Source organism: Bufo gargarizans, chromosome 2 (genome assembly GCF_014858855.1).
Source record: "Bufo gargarizans isolate SCDJY-AF-19 chromosome 2, ASM1485885v1, whole genome shotgun sequence".
NCBI lineage: Eukaryota > Metazoa > Chordata > Amphibia > Anura > Bufonidae > Bufo > Bufo gargarizans.
This window is the reverse complement of record NC_058081.1, coordinates 289,647,033-289,663,428: the sequence shown is the minus strand read 5'-3', so window position 1 is coordinate 289,663,428 and position 16,396 is coordinate 289,647,033. Positions and strand designations below refer to the sequence as shown.

The window sequence follows — 16,396 nt, the reverse complement described above, 5'->3', positions numbered from 1 at the left end:
CTAGAGTCAAACCAGCAAAATATGGATTTTGCTGACCTGAATTGGCAGACATAGATTTTAGGTGCCATGTCACATTTAAAAAATTCCTGAGTTCCACAGAAATTAAAAACCTCAAGGTTTTTATTATGTTTTTGCTTTGGGTGGGGGGGAAAGGGGGAGCTATTATTGGATTGCCAAATGGAAAAATGCTAAACTGAAAATGTCTTCCCATGGATTAATTAAAGGGATTCTGTCATGAGATTTTACCCCTATAACCTAAACATATGCCCATGTCCGTACTAATAACATGAATCCTAAGCTGGCCTTATTAAACCTGCTTGTGGCTCTATTAGCCCAAACAACTGGTTTTTATAACCTGTCAATCACCTACCTAAGGTGCCCAAGAGGACGTCCGTTAATACAGGGTGCCTGGCCGCACCCCTCGCCATCCGGTGCCCAGCGCCGCCTTTTAAACTTTAACTGGTCTTTAAAAAATAAATAAAATTTAACAGCGAACTAAAATCCTGTATATCATTTAGGATAAAAACTCCCCGAGTCACTTGGCAGTTATTGACAGGTGTCACAGGTAGCACAGATGGCTGGCGATGAGCCTCAGGAGGCTGAAAATTATATACAGGGGTCTAGTATGGGGCACAGAGTAGCGCCAATATCCTTATTGGGGCAGAAAAGGGGTTAATTAATTTATTATTTTACAGTTATAGGTGGCACAAATCCACATGGGACATAGGAGAATTTACAGAAGGAGATATGGTGCCACTCAAGCACAGGACACCAGTATGTACACAGAAGAGGATGGCACACGTAGTGACAGTTATTTATATCTATTTTTTTTATGTAACTTGGGAGTGTGTGACAGGTGTCTTGACAGACCGACAGGTGGAAGTGACAGGTGTCTGGACAAAGTGATGATGACAGGACTGATCTGTCACTGACTGGGGAAAGAAAAATCAGGCACAGAAGAGCGGCAAATCAGCACTGAAGGGCTTAATTATGTGTGAAGCAGAGGATTAGGCACAGAACTGATGATAACAGATGTGTCACTGATTGGGGCACAGAAAAGTGGCGTTTCGAGACTAAAGGCGTTAAAACATTTGTGGCGAATGGAGTCTGACAAAGCTCCTTCTCTGACAGGAATTTGGACGATCAGAGGAGAGGACACACAGTACACAAAGTCCCTCCCTAAATAGCGTCAATGCGCGGTGATTGGTCCATTACTGCAGATGGACCAATCACAGCGATCGCCGGCCGGTGAGCGATGCGATTGGCTCTCCGCCGGCATCACTGGTTGCCTAGCAACCCCAGTGTGTCGGCAAAACTGAATTGTCAGCGCATCGCTGACAGTGTAATCGCATAACATACATGCACGCAGGGATGCAGTGAGACACTACATTCCCCCACATACATGTCCGCAGTGATGCGGGAAGGGGTTAAATAAAAAAATTATATATATATATATATATATACACACACACACATACACATTTTTTTAAGTACATTTTGCTAACCTTTAAAAGGGGTTGTCTCATATGAGACAATGGAGGCATATCGCTGGGACCCGCACCTATTTCCTAAACAGAGCCCCAAAAGTGGTGGAGGGCACACATGTGCAGCCGCCCTTGACTAATTTCTATGGGGTTGCAGAAAACAGCCGAGCCCATAGACGTGAACGGGAGCGCTGGCTGGTCACACACGGTGCACTCCTATTCACGTCTATACGGAGAGCGCTTGGTGGTGGCCTGTATCCACCACTTTGGCCCGCTCCATTCTTGATATAGGTGTGGGTCCCAACGGTGGGACCGCACCTATCAGACAATGGGGGCATATCCTAGCGATAGGACCCTATTGTCTCAGATGAGACAACCCCTTTAATTATTAATATTTTTAGTCCCTCTAAGGGACATGACAATGCCCACCATTTGATAGTTTTTATATTGCACTGATATACCAATGCATTATAGTCTGTTACTGTAACAGTGACAAACTGCCTATTAGGCTGTACCTGTGGCACAGTCTAATAGGCATACAGTCTGGGGGCACCCTCCCTCTGTCTAACCCCCTAACTTCGCCACAGGGGGTTAATTGGCTGGGATTGGAGTTCTCTCTGACCGTGGCCTGACCTTCAGTCAGTGCTGCGTTCACAGGGAGTTTGCGCAGCCTGCAGGCAGGGCTTATACTGGACCGCACAAATCATGCTCAGATTAATTTTTGTTTAAAATCACCTAGCCTTAATTCACAGACATTTCAGTTTTCTACAGGAAGACACCTAATGTTATTATTCACAAATGAAACAAGAAATCAACTGTAAATGGCTTTCAGCACAGGACCCCAACAGTAAATACTAAGCATATCTTTAAAAGAGATGCCTAATGCATGACAGTCAGCTAATGGCAGGAATGGTCTTTGAAACTCACAGATCTTGTTGCCTCCAGCTGTAAGCCATTTCTCATAAGATTGGACTCATAGGCCTGACGCTTTTTCTGTAAAAATGAAATGACACAAAAAGTACTTCAGTACAACAGAACAAAAAACCATCATATACAAACAATTATGGAGCTATACTGATAGGCAAGCCTGTATGCAATAAAGTAAAAAATACATTTACAATACAGATCTTATAATAAAGTAGAGATAGATAATTATGACCAAAGTAAAAATTGTGATCAGCTGAACAGATAGATTATTTTGTTTTCATTTCATTCCTAGTTCATTGTCTAAAGTTGGAGCGGTGGGAGGAGGTGGGCGCAGTTGGAGCAGCAGGGGGCCGCAGTGGAAGCAAGTGGAGGAGCCTGACAAACATCTGAAGAGCAGGGGAGGAGAGGCACAGTTAAATCAAATCAGGCATATTTATTTTTTTATTGATCGCCCAGCTCTATAATAATGGACTGAAACTGAAAGATTATGTGAAGGGAGTACAAAATCTGGCCCAGGGGGGAAATGTAAATATATACAGAACACAGCCTGATAGTTCACCAGCCTCCCTCTATTAGGCCCTTTAAAAAACTTAAAGGGATTTCCCAAGATTTTAATACCGATTACCTATCCTCAGACCTTTTTTTTTAGGGTCCATTCACACGTCCGCAATTTTGCGGAACGGGGGCAGACCTATTCATTTTCAATGGGGCTGAAATGTGCTGTCCGCATTTGCGGATCCGTGCGTCCGTTTTCGCAAAAAATAGAACATGTCCTATTCTTGTCCACAATTGCAGACAAGATTAGGCATTTTCTATTATAGTGCCGGTGATGTGCGGTCCACAAATTACGGAATGCACATTGCCGGTGTCCGTGTTTTGCGGATCCGCAAAACACTTACGGACGTTTGAATGGACCCTTAAAGTGTAACTGTTGTTGAAGTATATTTTTAATAAAGTGTAGGAACAGAGATGTGAAGCTCTGAAGATGCCCGTCTGTAAGGCTACTTTCACACTGGCGTTTTGGCTTTCAGTTTGTGAGATCCGTTCAGGGCTCTCACAAGCGGTCCGAAACGGATCACTTTGCATTCTGAATGGAAAAGGATCCGCTCAGAATGCATCAATTCAGTCTCCATTCCGCTTTGGAGACGGACAGCGTTTTGATGTCCGTCTGATGAAACTGAGCCAAACGGACCTGTCCTGGCACACAATGCAAGTCAATGGGGAAGGATCCATTTTCACTGACACAATCTGGCACAATAGATTGTTCAATGGTGTTCAAGACGGATCCGTCTTGGCCATGTTAAAGATAATACAAATGGATCCGTTCTGAATGGACGGTTGTATTATATGAACGGACCAGTCCATAAAGGATCCACACAAAACGCCAGTGTGAAAGTAGCCTAAAATACAAAGGCTTCCAGTCTGACAGATGTAGATGTGCCCCAACTATCACTGTATATCACCCTGCCTATATGACTTGTTAGACTGAAGACTCCTTAGCAATGCTCAGTTAGAGCGTCTCGAAGATTCAGAAAATGAAACAAGGGAATTACAGTTAAACTTTAATAAATTCATAAGAATGGGTTTATTGACCATGTACACCATACTTCTAGTAATTCAAATTCCCTGAGGCTGCTCTCGTAGTGCTGAATGTACAATACAGACATTAATATTCCCTCCACTGTATCAAAGGAGAGAGCAAACAAGACATTCATGTGCGAGTCACAAAATTGGAACAGCCCCCTACTCACATTACTAATTGCTTCTAGTCACAACAGAGCCAATTTAGAATAGATCCCATTCTGTCATCAGGGTTTGGGAAATTTCGCTGCATGCAACGGTTTTGTCCGGCCATAACCCAGCACTCATGCAAAGCTGGAAGCCAGCCGGACCCCACTATAGTCAATAGGGCCCAGCTGTAAGGCTAGGTCTACACGACGACATTTTTTTTTAATAATGATAGTCTATGGCAGGCAAGCTCAACCTGCGGCCCTCCAGCTGTTGCAAAACTACAACTCCCAGCATTCCCGGACAGCGTACAGCTATCAGTCTACAGCAGGGCATGGTGGGAGTTCTAGTTTTACAACAGCTAGAGGGCTGCAGGTTGAGCATCCCTAGCCTATGGTGTCTCACTGCGACATGCTGCGACTGCAACGCAACAGTCGCAAAAAATCCATTCAAAATTTATTCTTCTGCTACTGTCACCATAGACTATCATTATAAAAATTGTTGCGCGACATTGGTGCGACACATGTTGCAGTGTAGTTGTCGCGTGACACATTTCGTTTTGTAGACCTAGCCTTAACGGCCATATCAGACTATGCTTCACACAGTGATCTCCGGCAGCCTGCAGGATCGGGTAAACGCAGGTGTGAAACTAACAGTAGGTAAAGTGGAGAGTATGAAAAGTACAGAATTTTGGACTTTCATATATTTTTTTATTACAAAAAACACCAAAAAAAACAACATAATTAGAACTCACACTTTGCTGACAGCAGTAGTAAAAACAGCAGTGAAGTAGCCCAAAATGCTCTCCACTTTTCCTCAAATCTCTTACTCAGTGTGGTTTGGGTAAGAAAATTTTCAAATCTTTACACTGTGAACTTCCTTTTTCCTTAGAAATTAATTAATTTCTACTAAAGTTTTGCAATGAAAGTCAGTATTTCCTGAAAAAGAATGTAGTGCTGAATGCTGCCACCATATAACACTGCAATAAGCAGTAGATTGTTCCTTGTTTATTTCCATTTAGAGAAATCTTAATGCCAGCATATGAGATCATACAGAATATTTTAGTTTTTTTTTTCAAATCCTGTTTACATTTCACACTTTGCAGAGTTTGTGAGTGGTTTATGAACAGATATATGCCACTTTTTGGCGTAAAGCTGTCACAGAATGCTGCACAAAGGTTATTTACGCCGCTACATAACTTAGCCCCCAGAAGAAGGTCCACCGAAACGCGTGTCAGGGTTGGCGCCATCCCAGAGGAGACACATAATGGGTAAATAGACTCTTGGTTTTATATGTGTTTGATGTTCTTATGCACTTGCACTTTATTATTGGTTATGTATGTAATGGAGCCACCATTTGTGTCTCCTATGTGGATGTCGCCTTTTTCCCTGCACTTGGCTTTTATGTATGACTTGTCAATTATGAATTATGTCAAATTATATTTGTATTTCATGCGGTCTGGTAATTTTTAATAGGTATATACATAACTTAGGCGGATGAACCACCAGCGCAGGAGGGACGAACGTAGATGCTGGTCTTCATAAATGTCCTCCTTTGTTTTCTGTTTCTTTAATTCTAAACCACAGTGCGCCCTATGACAGAGATCTATTAAATCTCATCTTCTACTATGTAGTTGTATTGCGGTTTCCTGCTGAACTAATACTAACCCATGAGAACATTCAGGATACATAGCAAAATATATGGAAGTATTAACCCCTTTGATGGAATAACTTTTTTCGGAAGTTTTCAAATAAATAATGAAGACAAGTTATAACAGAAAATCATCAGAAGCTGCCATAGCTATTTTTCAGCTCAGGCAAATGTAACTGATGAGTAAATGGTTATCGGTGCTAGAAAAATCTGTCAAAATGAGTTAAATTGGAAAGTATGTCCCAGTAAGTATGTCTATTCAGTCTCTAACACAAATACAAATAAAGGTGTGGTTAGTAACAGAGTTTGTCATTTGGCATTTCAGTGCGTCATTTACAATGCGTTCAGAAAATCTTCAGACTCTTTCACTTTAACGTTTTGTTATGTTGTAGCCTTGTGCTGAAATAATAACAAGTCGTGAAAAACTGCTATGACACTTGAAATTTAGCTCTAGGGTGCTCCCATTTCTCCTGATCATCTTTCAGATGTTTCTACACCTTGACTAGAGTCCACCTGCTTTAAATTCAGTTGATTGGACATGATTTGGAAAGAGAGCAAAAACAGAGTTATGAGGAGAAAATAAATGTCCACGGAGCTCAGAGACAGGATTGTGTGGAGGCACAGATCTGGAGAAGGGAACAAAAAAAATGTCTGCTGCACTGAAAGTTTCTAAGAGCATAGTGGCCTCAATTCTTAAATAAAAGAAGCTAGGCACAATTAGGACTCTTCCTAGAGCCTACTGACTCACCAAACTAAGTAATTGAGGGAGAAGGCCCTGTGTGCAGATAGGACAAAATTCCAGAAGGTCAACCATCAATGCAGCACTCCATCAATCTGGGCTTTGTGGCAAACTGGCCTAAATGCAGCCTCTCCTCAGTAAAAGACACATGAAAGCCCACATGGAGTTTGCAAAATAAATAAATAAATAAATAAATACACACCTAAAAAGGACTCAAACTCTGAGAAACCAAGATTGAACTTTTTGACCACAATTCTGGAGGAAACCAGGCACTGCTCATCAACTACCTAATACTATTCCTAAAGTGAAGCATGGTGGTGGCCGCATCATGCTGTGGAGGTGTTCTTCGGTCAATAAGACAATGAGCCTAAACAGCCAAGGCAACACAAGAGTGGATTCGACAACTCTGTGAATGTCCTTGAGAGGCCCAGCCAGAGCCCTGACTTGGACCCAGTAGAACATCTCTGGAGAGACCTGAAAATGGCTGTCCACTGACAGTCCCCATCCAACCTGACAGAGTTTGAGTGTGAATGTATCTTCAGAGAAGAATGTCAGAAAATCTTGAAATGCAGGTGTTCAAACCTTGTGGCATCATACCAAAGAAGACTGGATCACTGTAAAAAGTGCTTCAACTAAGTACTGAGTAAAGAGTCTGAATACTTTTGTCTATACAAAATTTTTGTTTTTCCTTTTAAATAAATTAGCAAAGACTTCAAACGTTCTGTTTTTACTTGGTCATTATGAGGTACTGAGTGCAGAATGGTGGGGGAAATCCTTTTTTCAAATTTTAGCACAAGCCTGCTGCATAAAAAAAAAAAAATGAAAAAAGTGAAAGGATCTGAAGAATTTCCGAATTCACTGTATGCAAATGTGCATGGGAAGAACTATTCAAAATGTTCCAGAGTTTTGCAAATGCCGACTATGTCAGGACAGCGTCACTGCAGCCACCTGTTCATCGGTGAATCACTTATCTACATGCGTGTACCCCTAGTGCTTGGCTTTTGCACTGCACAACTGCCTGGCTAAGGCATCTAAGGCTGGGTTCACATCACATTTTTCCTATCAGTTTAACGTATACAAAAAACATATACGTTAAACAGATGCCTCAGACTGATGCCATACAGAATTGATCTAGTAACTAAACAAAAAAAAATCCTCAATGCATATTTTTTGCATCGAGGATTCGTTTGTGTCATGTGACCACGGAGCGTGAGTGAAGCACTTGCCATTATTCACGTACAGTGGTTTCCTACTGGCCCGCACCACGCTGCACTGGACCCTGACACAGCGTCAGGACACAGGGCACTTGGGTAGCTGAGGTTTTATAAAGGAAAACATTCTTTAATGTATTTTTTCTTATTATAGTACTCGATTAATCATTAGATTAATCGATAGAATACTTGATTACTAAAATAATCGATAGCTGCAGCCCTAGTGGCATCCGTTCACCAACTATAGAGTTCCATTGCAAAAAAAATAATATATGTATCTTTTTTTTTTCAACCGGACTCTGCAGGGTATAAGAACGCAGTGTCTTCTTTCAGAAACAATGTAGAACTAGGATTTTACCATACATATGGTAAACTTAAGTCTAAAACGTTCCCCATTTTCATATGACAAGCAAGCCAAACGATCAGATATTCCCCTCGCATCACTTTAAAGGGTTGTGCTGAAAAGCAAGTGCAAATTATTTTTCCTTAGAGAGCAGACATTAGAGACAGGCAATCAGGCTGGCAAGCTGCTTGCACACCTTGCGCGTAGCAATAGCATGTCTCCCCCAGTGATTCCCATCATGCTTCAGGAGCTTTTACACAGATCTCTATGATTCTGTAGCGAATTATACGACGCATAAGCTCGAGGATTACCTCTTTGAGGTGTCTCATCCTCAGCTGAGGGAACTGGATAGAGTTCTCTTGGATGATGATATCACACTGGAGGAGATCAAACTAGCAATTGGGGACCTTTCTGCTGGGAAAGGACCTGGCCCGGACGGCATCCCGATAGAGGTCTATTCCAAATATGTTGATGCATTCGCCCCGCAACTTCACAAATTATATGCAACTGTTCATTCCCGTGGATGCTTGCCGGACACTCTGTATGACGCAACAATAGTGGTGATCCTAAAACCTGACAAAAATCCAGTGGCATGCGGATCATACCGTCCAATTTCTCTCTTGAATTTGGATTATAAAATACTCACTAGAGCTCTGGCTACTCGACTGAATAAGGCGATTACCACAGTGGTCCACAAGGATCAGTCAGGTTTCATAAATCAACTTCTGATAATATTAGGAGGGCACAGGTGATTGCACAGATAGTGGCGGCTGAGGGTAAGCATTGGGCTATGGCCTCCCTAGACACTGCTAAGGCCTTTGACTCGATCGAGTGGCAGTTTCTGTTGACAGTGTTGAAGAGTTTTGGATTTGGTCCAAAATTCATTAGATGTATCGAGATACTATACAAACATCCAAAAGCAAAATATATTGATCAATGGTCAACATTCTGACTCGTTCCCGCTAAAGATGGGCACAAGGCAGGGATGCCCTCTGTCGCCTTTGCTATTTGCGGTGGCGATAGAGCATCTGGCCCTTAGAATCAGGCAGGACCAGATCTACACCGGTATTGACATGGGATGTAGAGAGGATAAAATAGAGCTTTACGCGGATGATCTAATCCTCTTTATGACTAATCCTGAGATGGCGCTCACCAGAGCATTTGGGATTATTGAACAGTTCAGAAAGTTCTCAGGGCTGAACATAAATTGGAATAAGTCCGCCATCATGCCCCTTTGGGCCCACACGTGGCCATTGCACTACCACAACCTGCCTGTGGTTGACCGCTTCAAGTACTTGGGGGTAATAATCATAAAAGATGCACAAATGTCATACTCCCTAAATATAGAACCTCTGGAAACCCTTTTTACTGATGATAAAATTAAAACCTGGAAGACTCTCCCTCCGTCCATTATGGGCAGGCTGAACTTGGTAAAAATGATTTTGCTCCTTAAGGGCTGTTTCACACGAGCGGATGCCGTGCGTGACATCCGCTCCGTGAATGACAACCAAGACCCGCTGCGGACAGCAGAGACACGGAGCAGTAACATGATTGAGAATGCTCTGTGCCTCTCTGTGACCTCTTTACTACAAAATCACAGTGAGATAAAGTTGTCACTGTGATTTCGTAGTAAAGAGATCACAGAGGCACGGAGCATTATCAATCATGTTACTGCTCTGTGTCTCTGATGTCCGCATCGGGTCTTGGCTGTTATTCACGGAGCGGATGTCACGCACGGCATCCGCTCGTGTGAAACAGCCCTAAGGGTTTGTATCTTCTGTCCCACGCCTGTGCACCAATCTCTAGGGGGTTCTTTGACCGCGTTCATGCTATAATTGCATCCTTTATATGGGGAAATTCCCTTCCCGACTTTTTCCTGTACTTTCTAGCAAGTCAACTGAAATTCCTGAAGCCTTGGGTGGTAACTAATGAACTACCCAACGATGAGTATTACTTGAAAGAGTACCTGCAGTTGAGCACTCTATGGCCCGTATTAGACTCCTATTCTGCGCGCTGTCGCCCCCTTCTGCTCCACAAATTGGCGCATCAGGTGTGGAAGGCCTCCACATATATACAAGGATTTCCCTGACGAGGTCCCGTTGTGGGATAACCCTATGTTTACTCATCTAGTGTCGTTAGAGGGGGGCGGTGAATGGAGACACTGCGGTGTGATCTCTCTGGGAGATATATATGAGGGTTGGCACTTGTGTTCCTTCTCACAGATTCAGATACCTACAATTGAGACATGCCATGCAAGCTCAGTTCAGGGGAATGGTGAGAGGTATATCGAAGTATCCTCTAACCGGGGTGTTACAATCCCAGGGCCCGAAAGGAATTATTTCTGTGCTGTATACACATTTGCTTAGTAATCTCATGAAGAGGAATCCCCTGGCCATTGAGCAAGGCTTTGTTGGCTCCGGCAAGAGTTTCGCATCCCATTAATAATAGACTGGTTGAACTGTTTATACTGCGCAGAAGCTACCTCACTCCAACCAAGTTATGTAAAATGGGAAGAATATCTCACAGTAGATGTCATAGATGCTCAGCAGACAATGCTGACTTCTGGCATATGATTTGGGACTGCAGTTATATCAGTCATTTCTGGTCTGCGGTGCTTGAGATCCTGTCAACCATGGTCCCAGCTACTATACCTTTATGTCCCAAGATGTGTATTCTAGGCATTTTTGATGAAGAGTCTTTGTCTCATTATAATAGAATCTTTCTGGGGGAAACTCTATTCTTAGCTAGACAAGATATAGCGCTGTGTTAGATGGGAGTTAGACCGCCTACAATAGGACAGTGGAGGTCCTTAGTAAACCACACTGCGACTATGGAAAATATTGTCTACAAACATAGGAAATACCTGCTAAAATTCCACAAGGTTTGGGGAGATTGGTGCTCTTCCTTGTTAACATTGCAAAATTCCAATATGTACTCGAATGATGGCCCAAGCCTGGTAGATATGTAATGGACTGCCTCCCACTCCCCTTTGTTCATTTGCTGCTCTGTTTTGAATGACTAATGATATTGTATTCTATATGCCCTGTACAGCATGCACTTTTTTTAGTTATAGATCATCCCCTGCGTGGGAATCTCTACTGTCTTTACATGACTCACACCTGTATTGTTTACTCTTTAATAAAAAATAAAAAAAGAGTAAAAAAAAAAAAAAGGAAGGGTTGTGCCGAGAGGGTTGCCATGCCGTCAAGACAAGGCTGCTGGACCTATTAGTGTGACTGGAAACCCGGCCAGTCAGGTTTCTAACTCTGTGTCCTACCCAAATGCTAGGGCTGTTGATTCCTATCAACTTTGTCATTGTGTTCACCATCAGAGTTCTATACTTTGCGACTTCCTGCTGACATTTCTGGTGTTCTGACTACTGGCTTGTTGTTTTTGGAATTTCCCTGTGGCTGCTGTTTCTACTGATATCAACTCTCCTTGTAACTCACCTTGGCTTTTCTCTAGATTAACTACTTGTGTACTGCATTTATCAAGTCTGTTTTCTCTTGGTTTTGCCCCGTTTGCTGCATTCCCTTTTTGTTTCCGTTGTCATCTGGGAAGGTGCCTCTCTAGTGTGCCCGCAGGGCCGGTTTTTAGACAAAATGTGGCCCTGGGCAAAGTCAAAAGTGGGGCCCCAAATCTTGTAATAATGTACTAACAACACAGTTACGTTCTGTTGATTCCAGCGCTCCCTCACAGAGTTACACCCCATAAAGCTCCTCACCCTCATGGCCCCAGAATTTGCCACATGCCCCCTCCCCTCACAGCAATAAGTTCCCTTTACTCACAATATCTGAGAGTGTTAAAAACGAAGCGCGGGATTCCTCTTCAAGTGCCCTTTCCCCCCCAGAGTAGATCAGGGAAAGCGCCCTGTTCTAAAAAAGGAGTCGCAGCCTGGATTTCTATAAAGAATAAATCGAGCAATTTACATTTGATGATTGTAAGATGTGGTCCACTTGGGGGACTTAAAGGGGGGGGGGGGGGGGGGAGTAGAAAATGTTTTGAAAATATAAAAAAATAAATTTAAAAATCACCCTCAGTCTCAAAAATGAAAAACAAAACAAAAAAATAAATAGAATTATGGGCATTGCCCATTATGGACGTATGCATATATGGAGTCAGAGCGGGAAATTCCCCACTCTGGAGTCCCGACTGTTCAAAGGCGGGAATGAAGAAGGGGGCCCCTTACAGGCCCCAGGCCCCCGACCCCCCCCCCCCCCCGGCCCTGTGTACCCACACTAGCATTCTGTTATCCACATCACAGACATATCCTTGGTCCTCAGCAGCAACGACCATCCAGCCTTGAGGCGGGCCCTGGTGGAGAACCTAGGAGATAACCCTAGTTTCATACTACCAGTGTGGTGTTGGAAAGCTGGTAGCAGTTTTGCTGTGATCTGGACAGTTACCCTAGTACTCCCTAGCACAAACCCAACAATAAGTCCTTGTAGGACATGGATTGGGAACATAGAAGGTCACACACAACTGAATACAGTTCAGTAGAGGGGTTCTACCATGACTAAAGTAAAAACTGAAAGACATGATATAGTACATACTCTCTAAGAAAGTCATCAGCGGTACACCAAGAAGCGTAATAGCACAAGCACAGTTGGCACCTGCTCTGCTCAGGCATCAACAGCAGAGCCTCTGTACTTGCGTCGCTACAGGGAGCAGTAGCGCAGGCGCAAAATTGACAGGTTCAGGTGAGATGTCTGGCCCTGTCGATCAAGCAGGTCTCTTGAGCAGTGGGGACACCCCCTTGCTGCTTAAACAGACCAAGTGAGGAGCAAATTGAATTCAAACAAATCAACTCACCCATTTCTAATTGCTCTGCTAGATTTATTTTAAACTGGCAGGTCAGGGGGTGTGCCGCTGATCAGGTGGGGGGGGAGTGTTATTTAACTGTCACAACTTCTAACAGTTAAAACAGATGGTAGCAGTTGAAATATGGAACTGTGCAAATGCGTCCACCTCAATGGAGGTACAAACAGCAGGTGGCGCTATATAGATACATTTTATTGAATTACCCAGTGTCTGCTAAATTTTCAATTACACGCAACTACAAAAGTATTCAAAGCCAGGTGCTGGTTTGAAAAACGTACAATATTTTTTGTGGGACAAACTCTTTAACTTAGGGTACTTTCACACTAGCGTTTTTGTTTTCTGGTATTGAGTTCCGTCCTAGTTTTATCCTAATGCATTCTGAATGGAGAGCATTCCGTTCAGTATGCATCAGGATGCATCAGTTCAGTCCCTCTTACGTTTTTTGGCCGGAGAAAATACCGCAGCATGCTGCAGTTTTCTCTCTGGCCAAAAATCATAAACACTTGCCTTATCCGGCATTAATTTCCATTGAAATGCATTAATTCCGGATCCGGCCCTAAGTGTTCTGGAAAAACTGATCCGGTTTTGCGGTCTGCGCATGGGCAGACCTTTAAAAAGGAGAAGAAGAAAAAATATCGGATCCGTTTTTCTGGATGACAACTGGAAATACGGATCCGGTATTGCAATGCATTTGTGAGACGGATCCGCATCCAGATCCGTCTCACAAATGCATTTGTTTGCGTTCCTGCGACGGAACTGCCTGCCGGAATCCTCTGCTGCAAGTGTGAAAGTACCCTAAACCTAAACAGATCAACCATTTTCATATCAAAAAGGGTTTTCCAGAGATGATAAAAAAGGTTATATGTTACACAGAAGGAAGCCAAAGGAGCTGTACATATTCAATAAAGCCAGATGAAAATGTTTCACTTCAACTGTATCTTTTATGCAGAAATGAGAGCATAAAAGTACACTACATATATATTTGCCTATACTCTTACATTTAATGTGCTGTAATTGCAGGAAGCATTTACTGAATGATAAACTTAACAATTAAACTACAAGAAAATAACCTTAAAGCAGCGTTCCAGGATTGTAATATTGATGGCTTACTAGTGAAATAAATGGGAGCTGCAGTTACGTACAATAGACAGAGCTATGCTGGAAGCTACTCTGAAATAGATGATTGGTGGGGTGGCAGACCCCGCTAATCATATATTAATAAGGATAGGCCATCAATATTAAAATCCGACCTGGAATATTCCTTTAAAGGTGACAAACAGTGAACAAAACCTATTTCAATCCAGCTGATTTCTAAGGGATTGGCCAATGAGCTCATATGTTAGAAGGCCACAGCAGATATTAGGAGAAAGAAAAATGGGACCTGTTGGATTTCTTTACCGTGGATCGAAACACTGCCAAAAATATTGTCTTACGATTGTTTAAAGATCAGCTATGTACAAGAGGATTTGTCAGTATGCAAATGGTAACATTACACAGGTAGGTAAACCAGTTTTGCCTGATTCCATAGAAGTATTTTGTGTTGCAAATGGCTGAGGAAGACTTACATGAGAGGACACACCTTGAAGCTAAATACGCCACGTAAGTATTGTGGCTGACCACTTCAAGATAATTACTGCTCATACTGACCCTGCACTGAAGCAGATTTTGCAGCATTTCATTTCAATTTACCAATCTGCCCAACTCAGCACCTAGGGTTCCCAAGTTATCAACCCAGGAGCCAACTTCAATAATTACACAAACAGTGCCATGGCTAGTGTTTTTTTGGGCTGGATTGTGAAGTTTCTGTCAGAACCAACCAATCTAATGGTCCTCGTTTACCATTTGGTAAGTTAGCCTATTGAAACCCAAGGCATATGATTTTTTTCCAAAGCTCTACGGCTTTTCTTAATGGAGACCTGACTCTTCAGAAGCTTACTTATTAAAAGTGAATCTGTTACCGGTTTTAAACGACGCCCTCTCCACAAAGCTCTAACACCACTACATAGGTGCCAAAAATACAACCATACTGTATTCTGATATGACAAAATAACAGAGCACTTCTGGGAGACAAAGTAATAATTTCTCTAGAAGGAAGAAAATGACAAGGATATAGAAATTGACACAAATAATGTTTTTCAAATTGAGGGTTCCAGGCAAACATGCAGAGTATAGGGTTCCGTACATTACCTGTCACGCTTCGGTGTGGGAGGAGGGAAGGGGGGGGGGGGGGGGGGGGGGGGGGAATCAGGCCTGAGAACTAACTAAGGAAGATGGACACCTCCTAGTAAAATCCTAACCAAAATCCTGACTGACTATCAGTATGAACAGACCCCAGAAGTAGGACTCAGGAATACCTAGAGTCCTATCTAGCACCCTGGTACTAATGGCAGGGACAATACTACCTGTTCCTCCAAAAGGAAGGACGAACAGGAGTCTCCCTCAGGCCTAATACAAATAGGGAAATGCAACACACAGAACCCAAACAAAATACAAAAAGGGAAAGGAAAGACAACTTCAAAAGGAGCAATGGAAGCACCAGGAACTCTGCCGAGATCCACACACCAGCTATCCACAACTGAAACCTGTAGCTATAAACCGCACTGCATTGTTTAAGAAGCAACAATAAATAAGGAAGGTTAAATGGCCACATTACCAACACCTGAGGCAAATGGTGTGGCCATTACCAGAAACAACACTGGCAACACGTGGTTGATCTGACAGGTTTTCCTTGTGGATCAATAGGTGCCTGTCTTACAGATCTCCTGCCACCTGTCGCAGGAACGGTGGTGACATTACCCCAAATTTATCCACAGGGCTTTATTCACCCAACAGAGGTCAAAAGAATGTTCTTTTGTTCCTCTGTATACATCACTATACCTTTTTTTGCTTTATGTATTAGCTTAGTAGACAAAGGTATACGATAACATAAAAAATCAAAATAAATGTTTTTTAAAAGAACGCCGTGACACACTTTGCAGCCTTCCACCAATGGTATACTTCAGGAGATTATCCTAATGTATACCTCTGATGGAAAGCTGTTTGAACAGAGCCTTCAACTTATTATATGTTCATCTAAAAGCCATAATACAAAGCAGAAGACTTTGTTCTAATGATAGTAACAGGCGGCAAGAGCATAATCTTACTTCACTTGGTAGTAAAGATACAACCCTTTGGTTGGCCTAATTATACTACTGAGACACTAACCAACAGCAACAAAACTCTCCAAGGCATTCTGCTCCACGCCACAATATAAGAACAATGTTATAATTAAAGCTAAATATACTCCTGGTTAACAACCACACGATTCAAAGACATTTGTGAGAAACCAGATTTTTACAGGATGCGTCTGTGTACAGTTACAACTTAAGATATAAGGGCTGTGTGGGTTTTTCATCTTAGGTTCTTAGGGTTCACTACCACTACTTTGGTTTTATGTTACTAGTAATCAAACAAAACCTATTTGGAAGGATTTCTAAAAACAGCAGTAAGACTG

At 42.6% G+C, this 16,396-nt stretch overlaps 1 protein-coding gene across 2 annotated transcripts in view; it reads right to left on the bottom strand.

Annotated features, from left to right (window-relative positions):
- The window catches only part of ANO6 (anoctamin 6), a 118,776-nt gene that overhangs the window by 57,746 nt on the left and 44,634 nt on the right, over nt 1-16,396 (bottom strand). For both annotated transcript variants that reach the window (XM_044280377.1, XM_044280376.1), the window contains exon 4: nt 2,412-2,477. In XM_044280377.1, the coding sequence (XP_044136312.1) occupies nt 2,412-2,477 (66 nt within the window). The remainder of the gene's footprint in view (nt 1-2,411; nt 2,478-16,396) is intronic.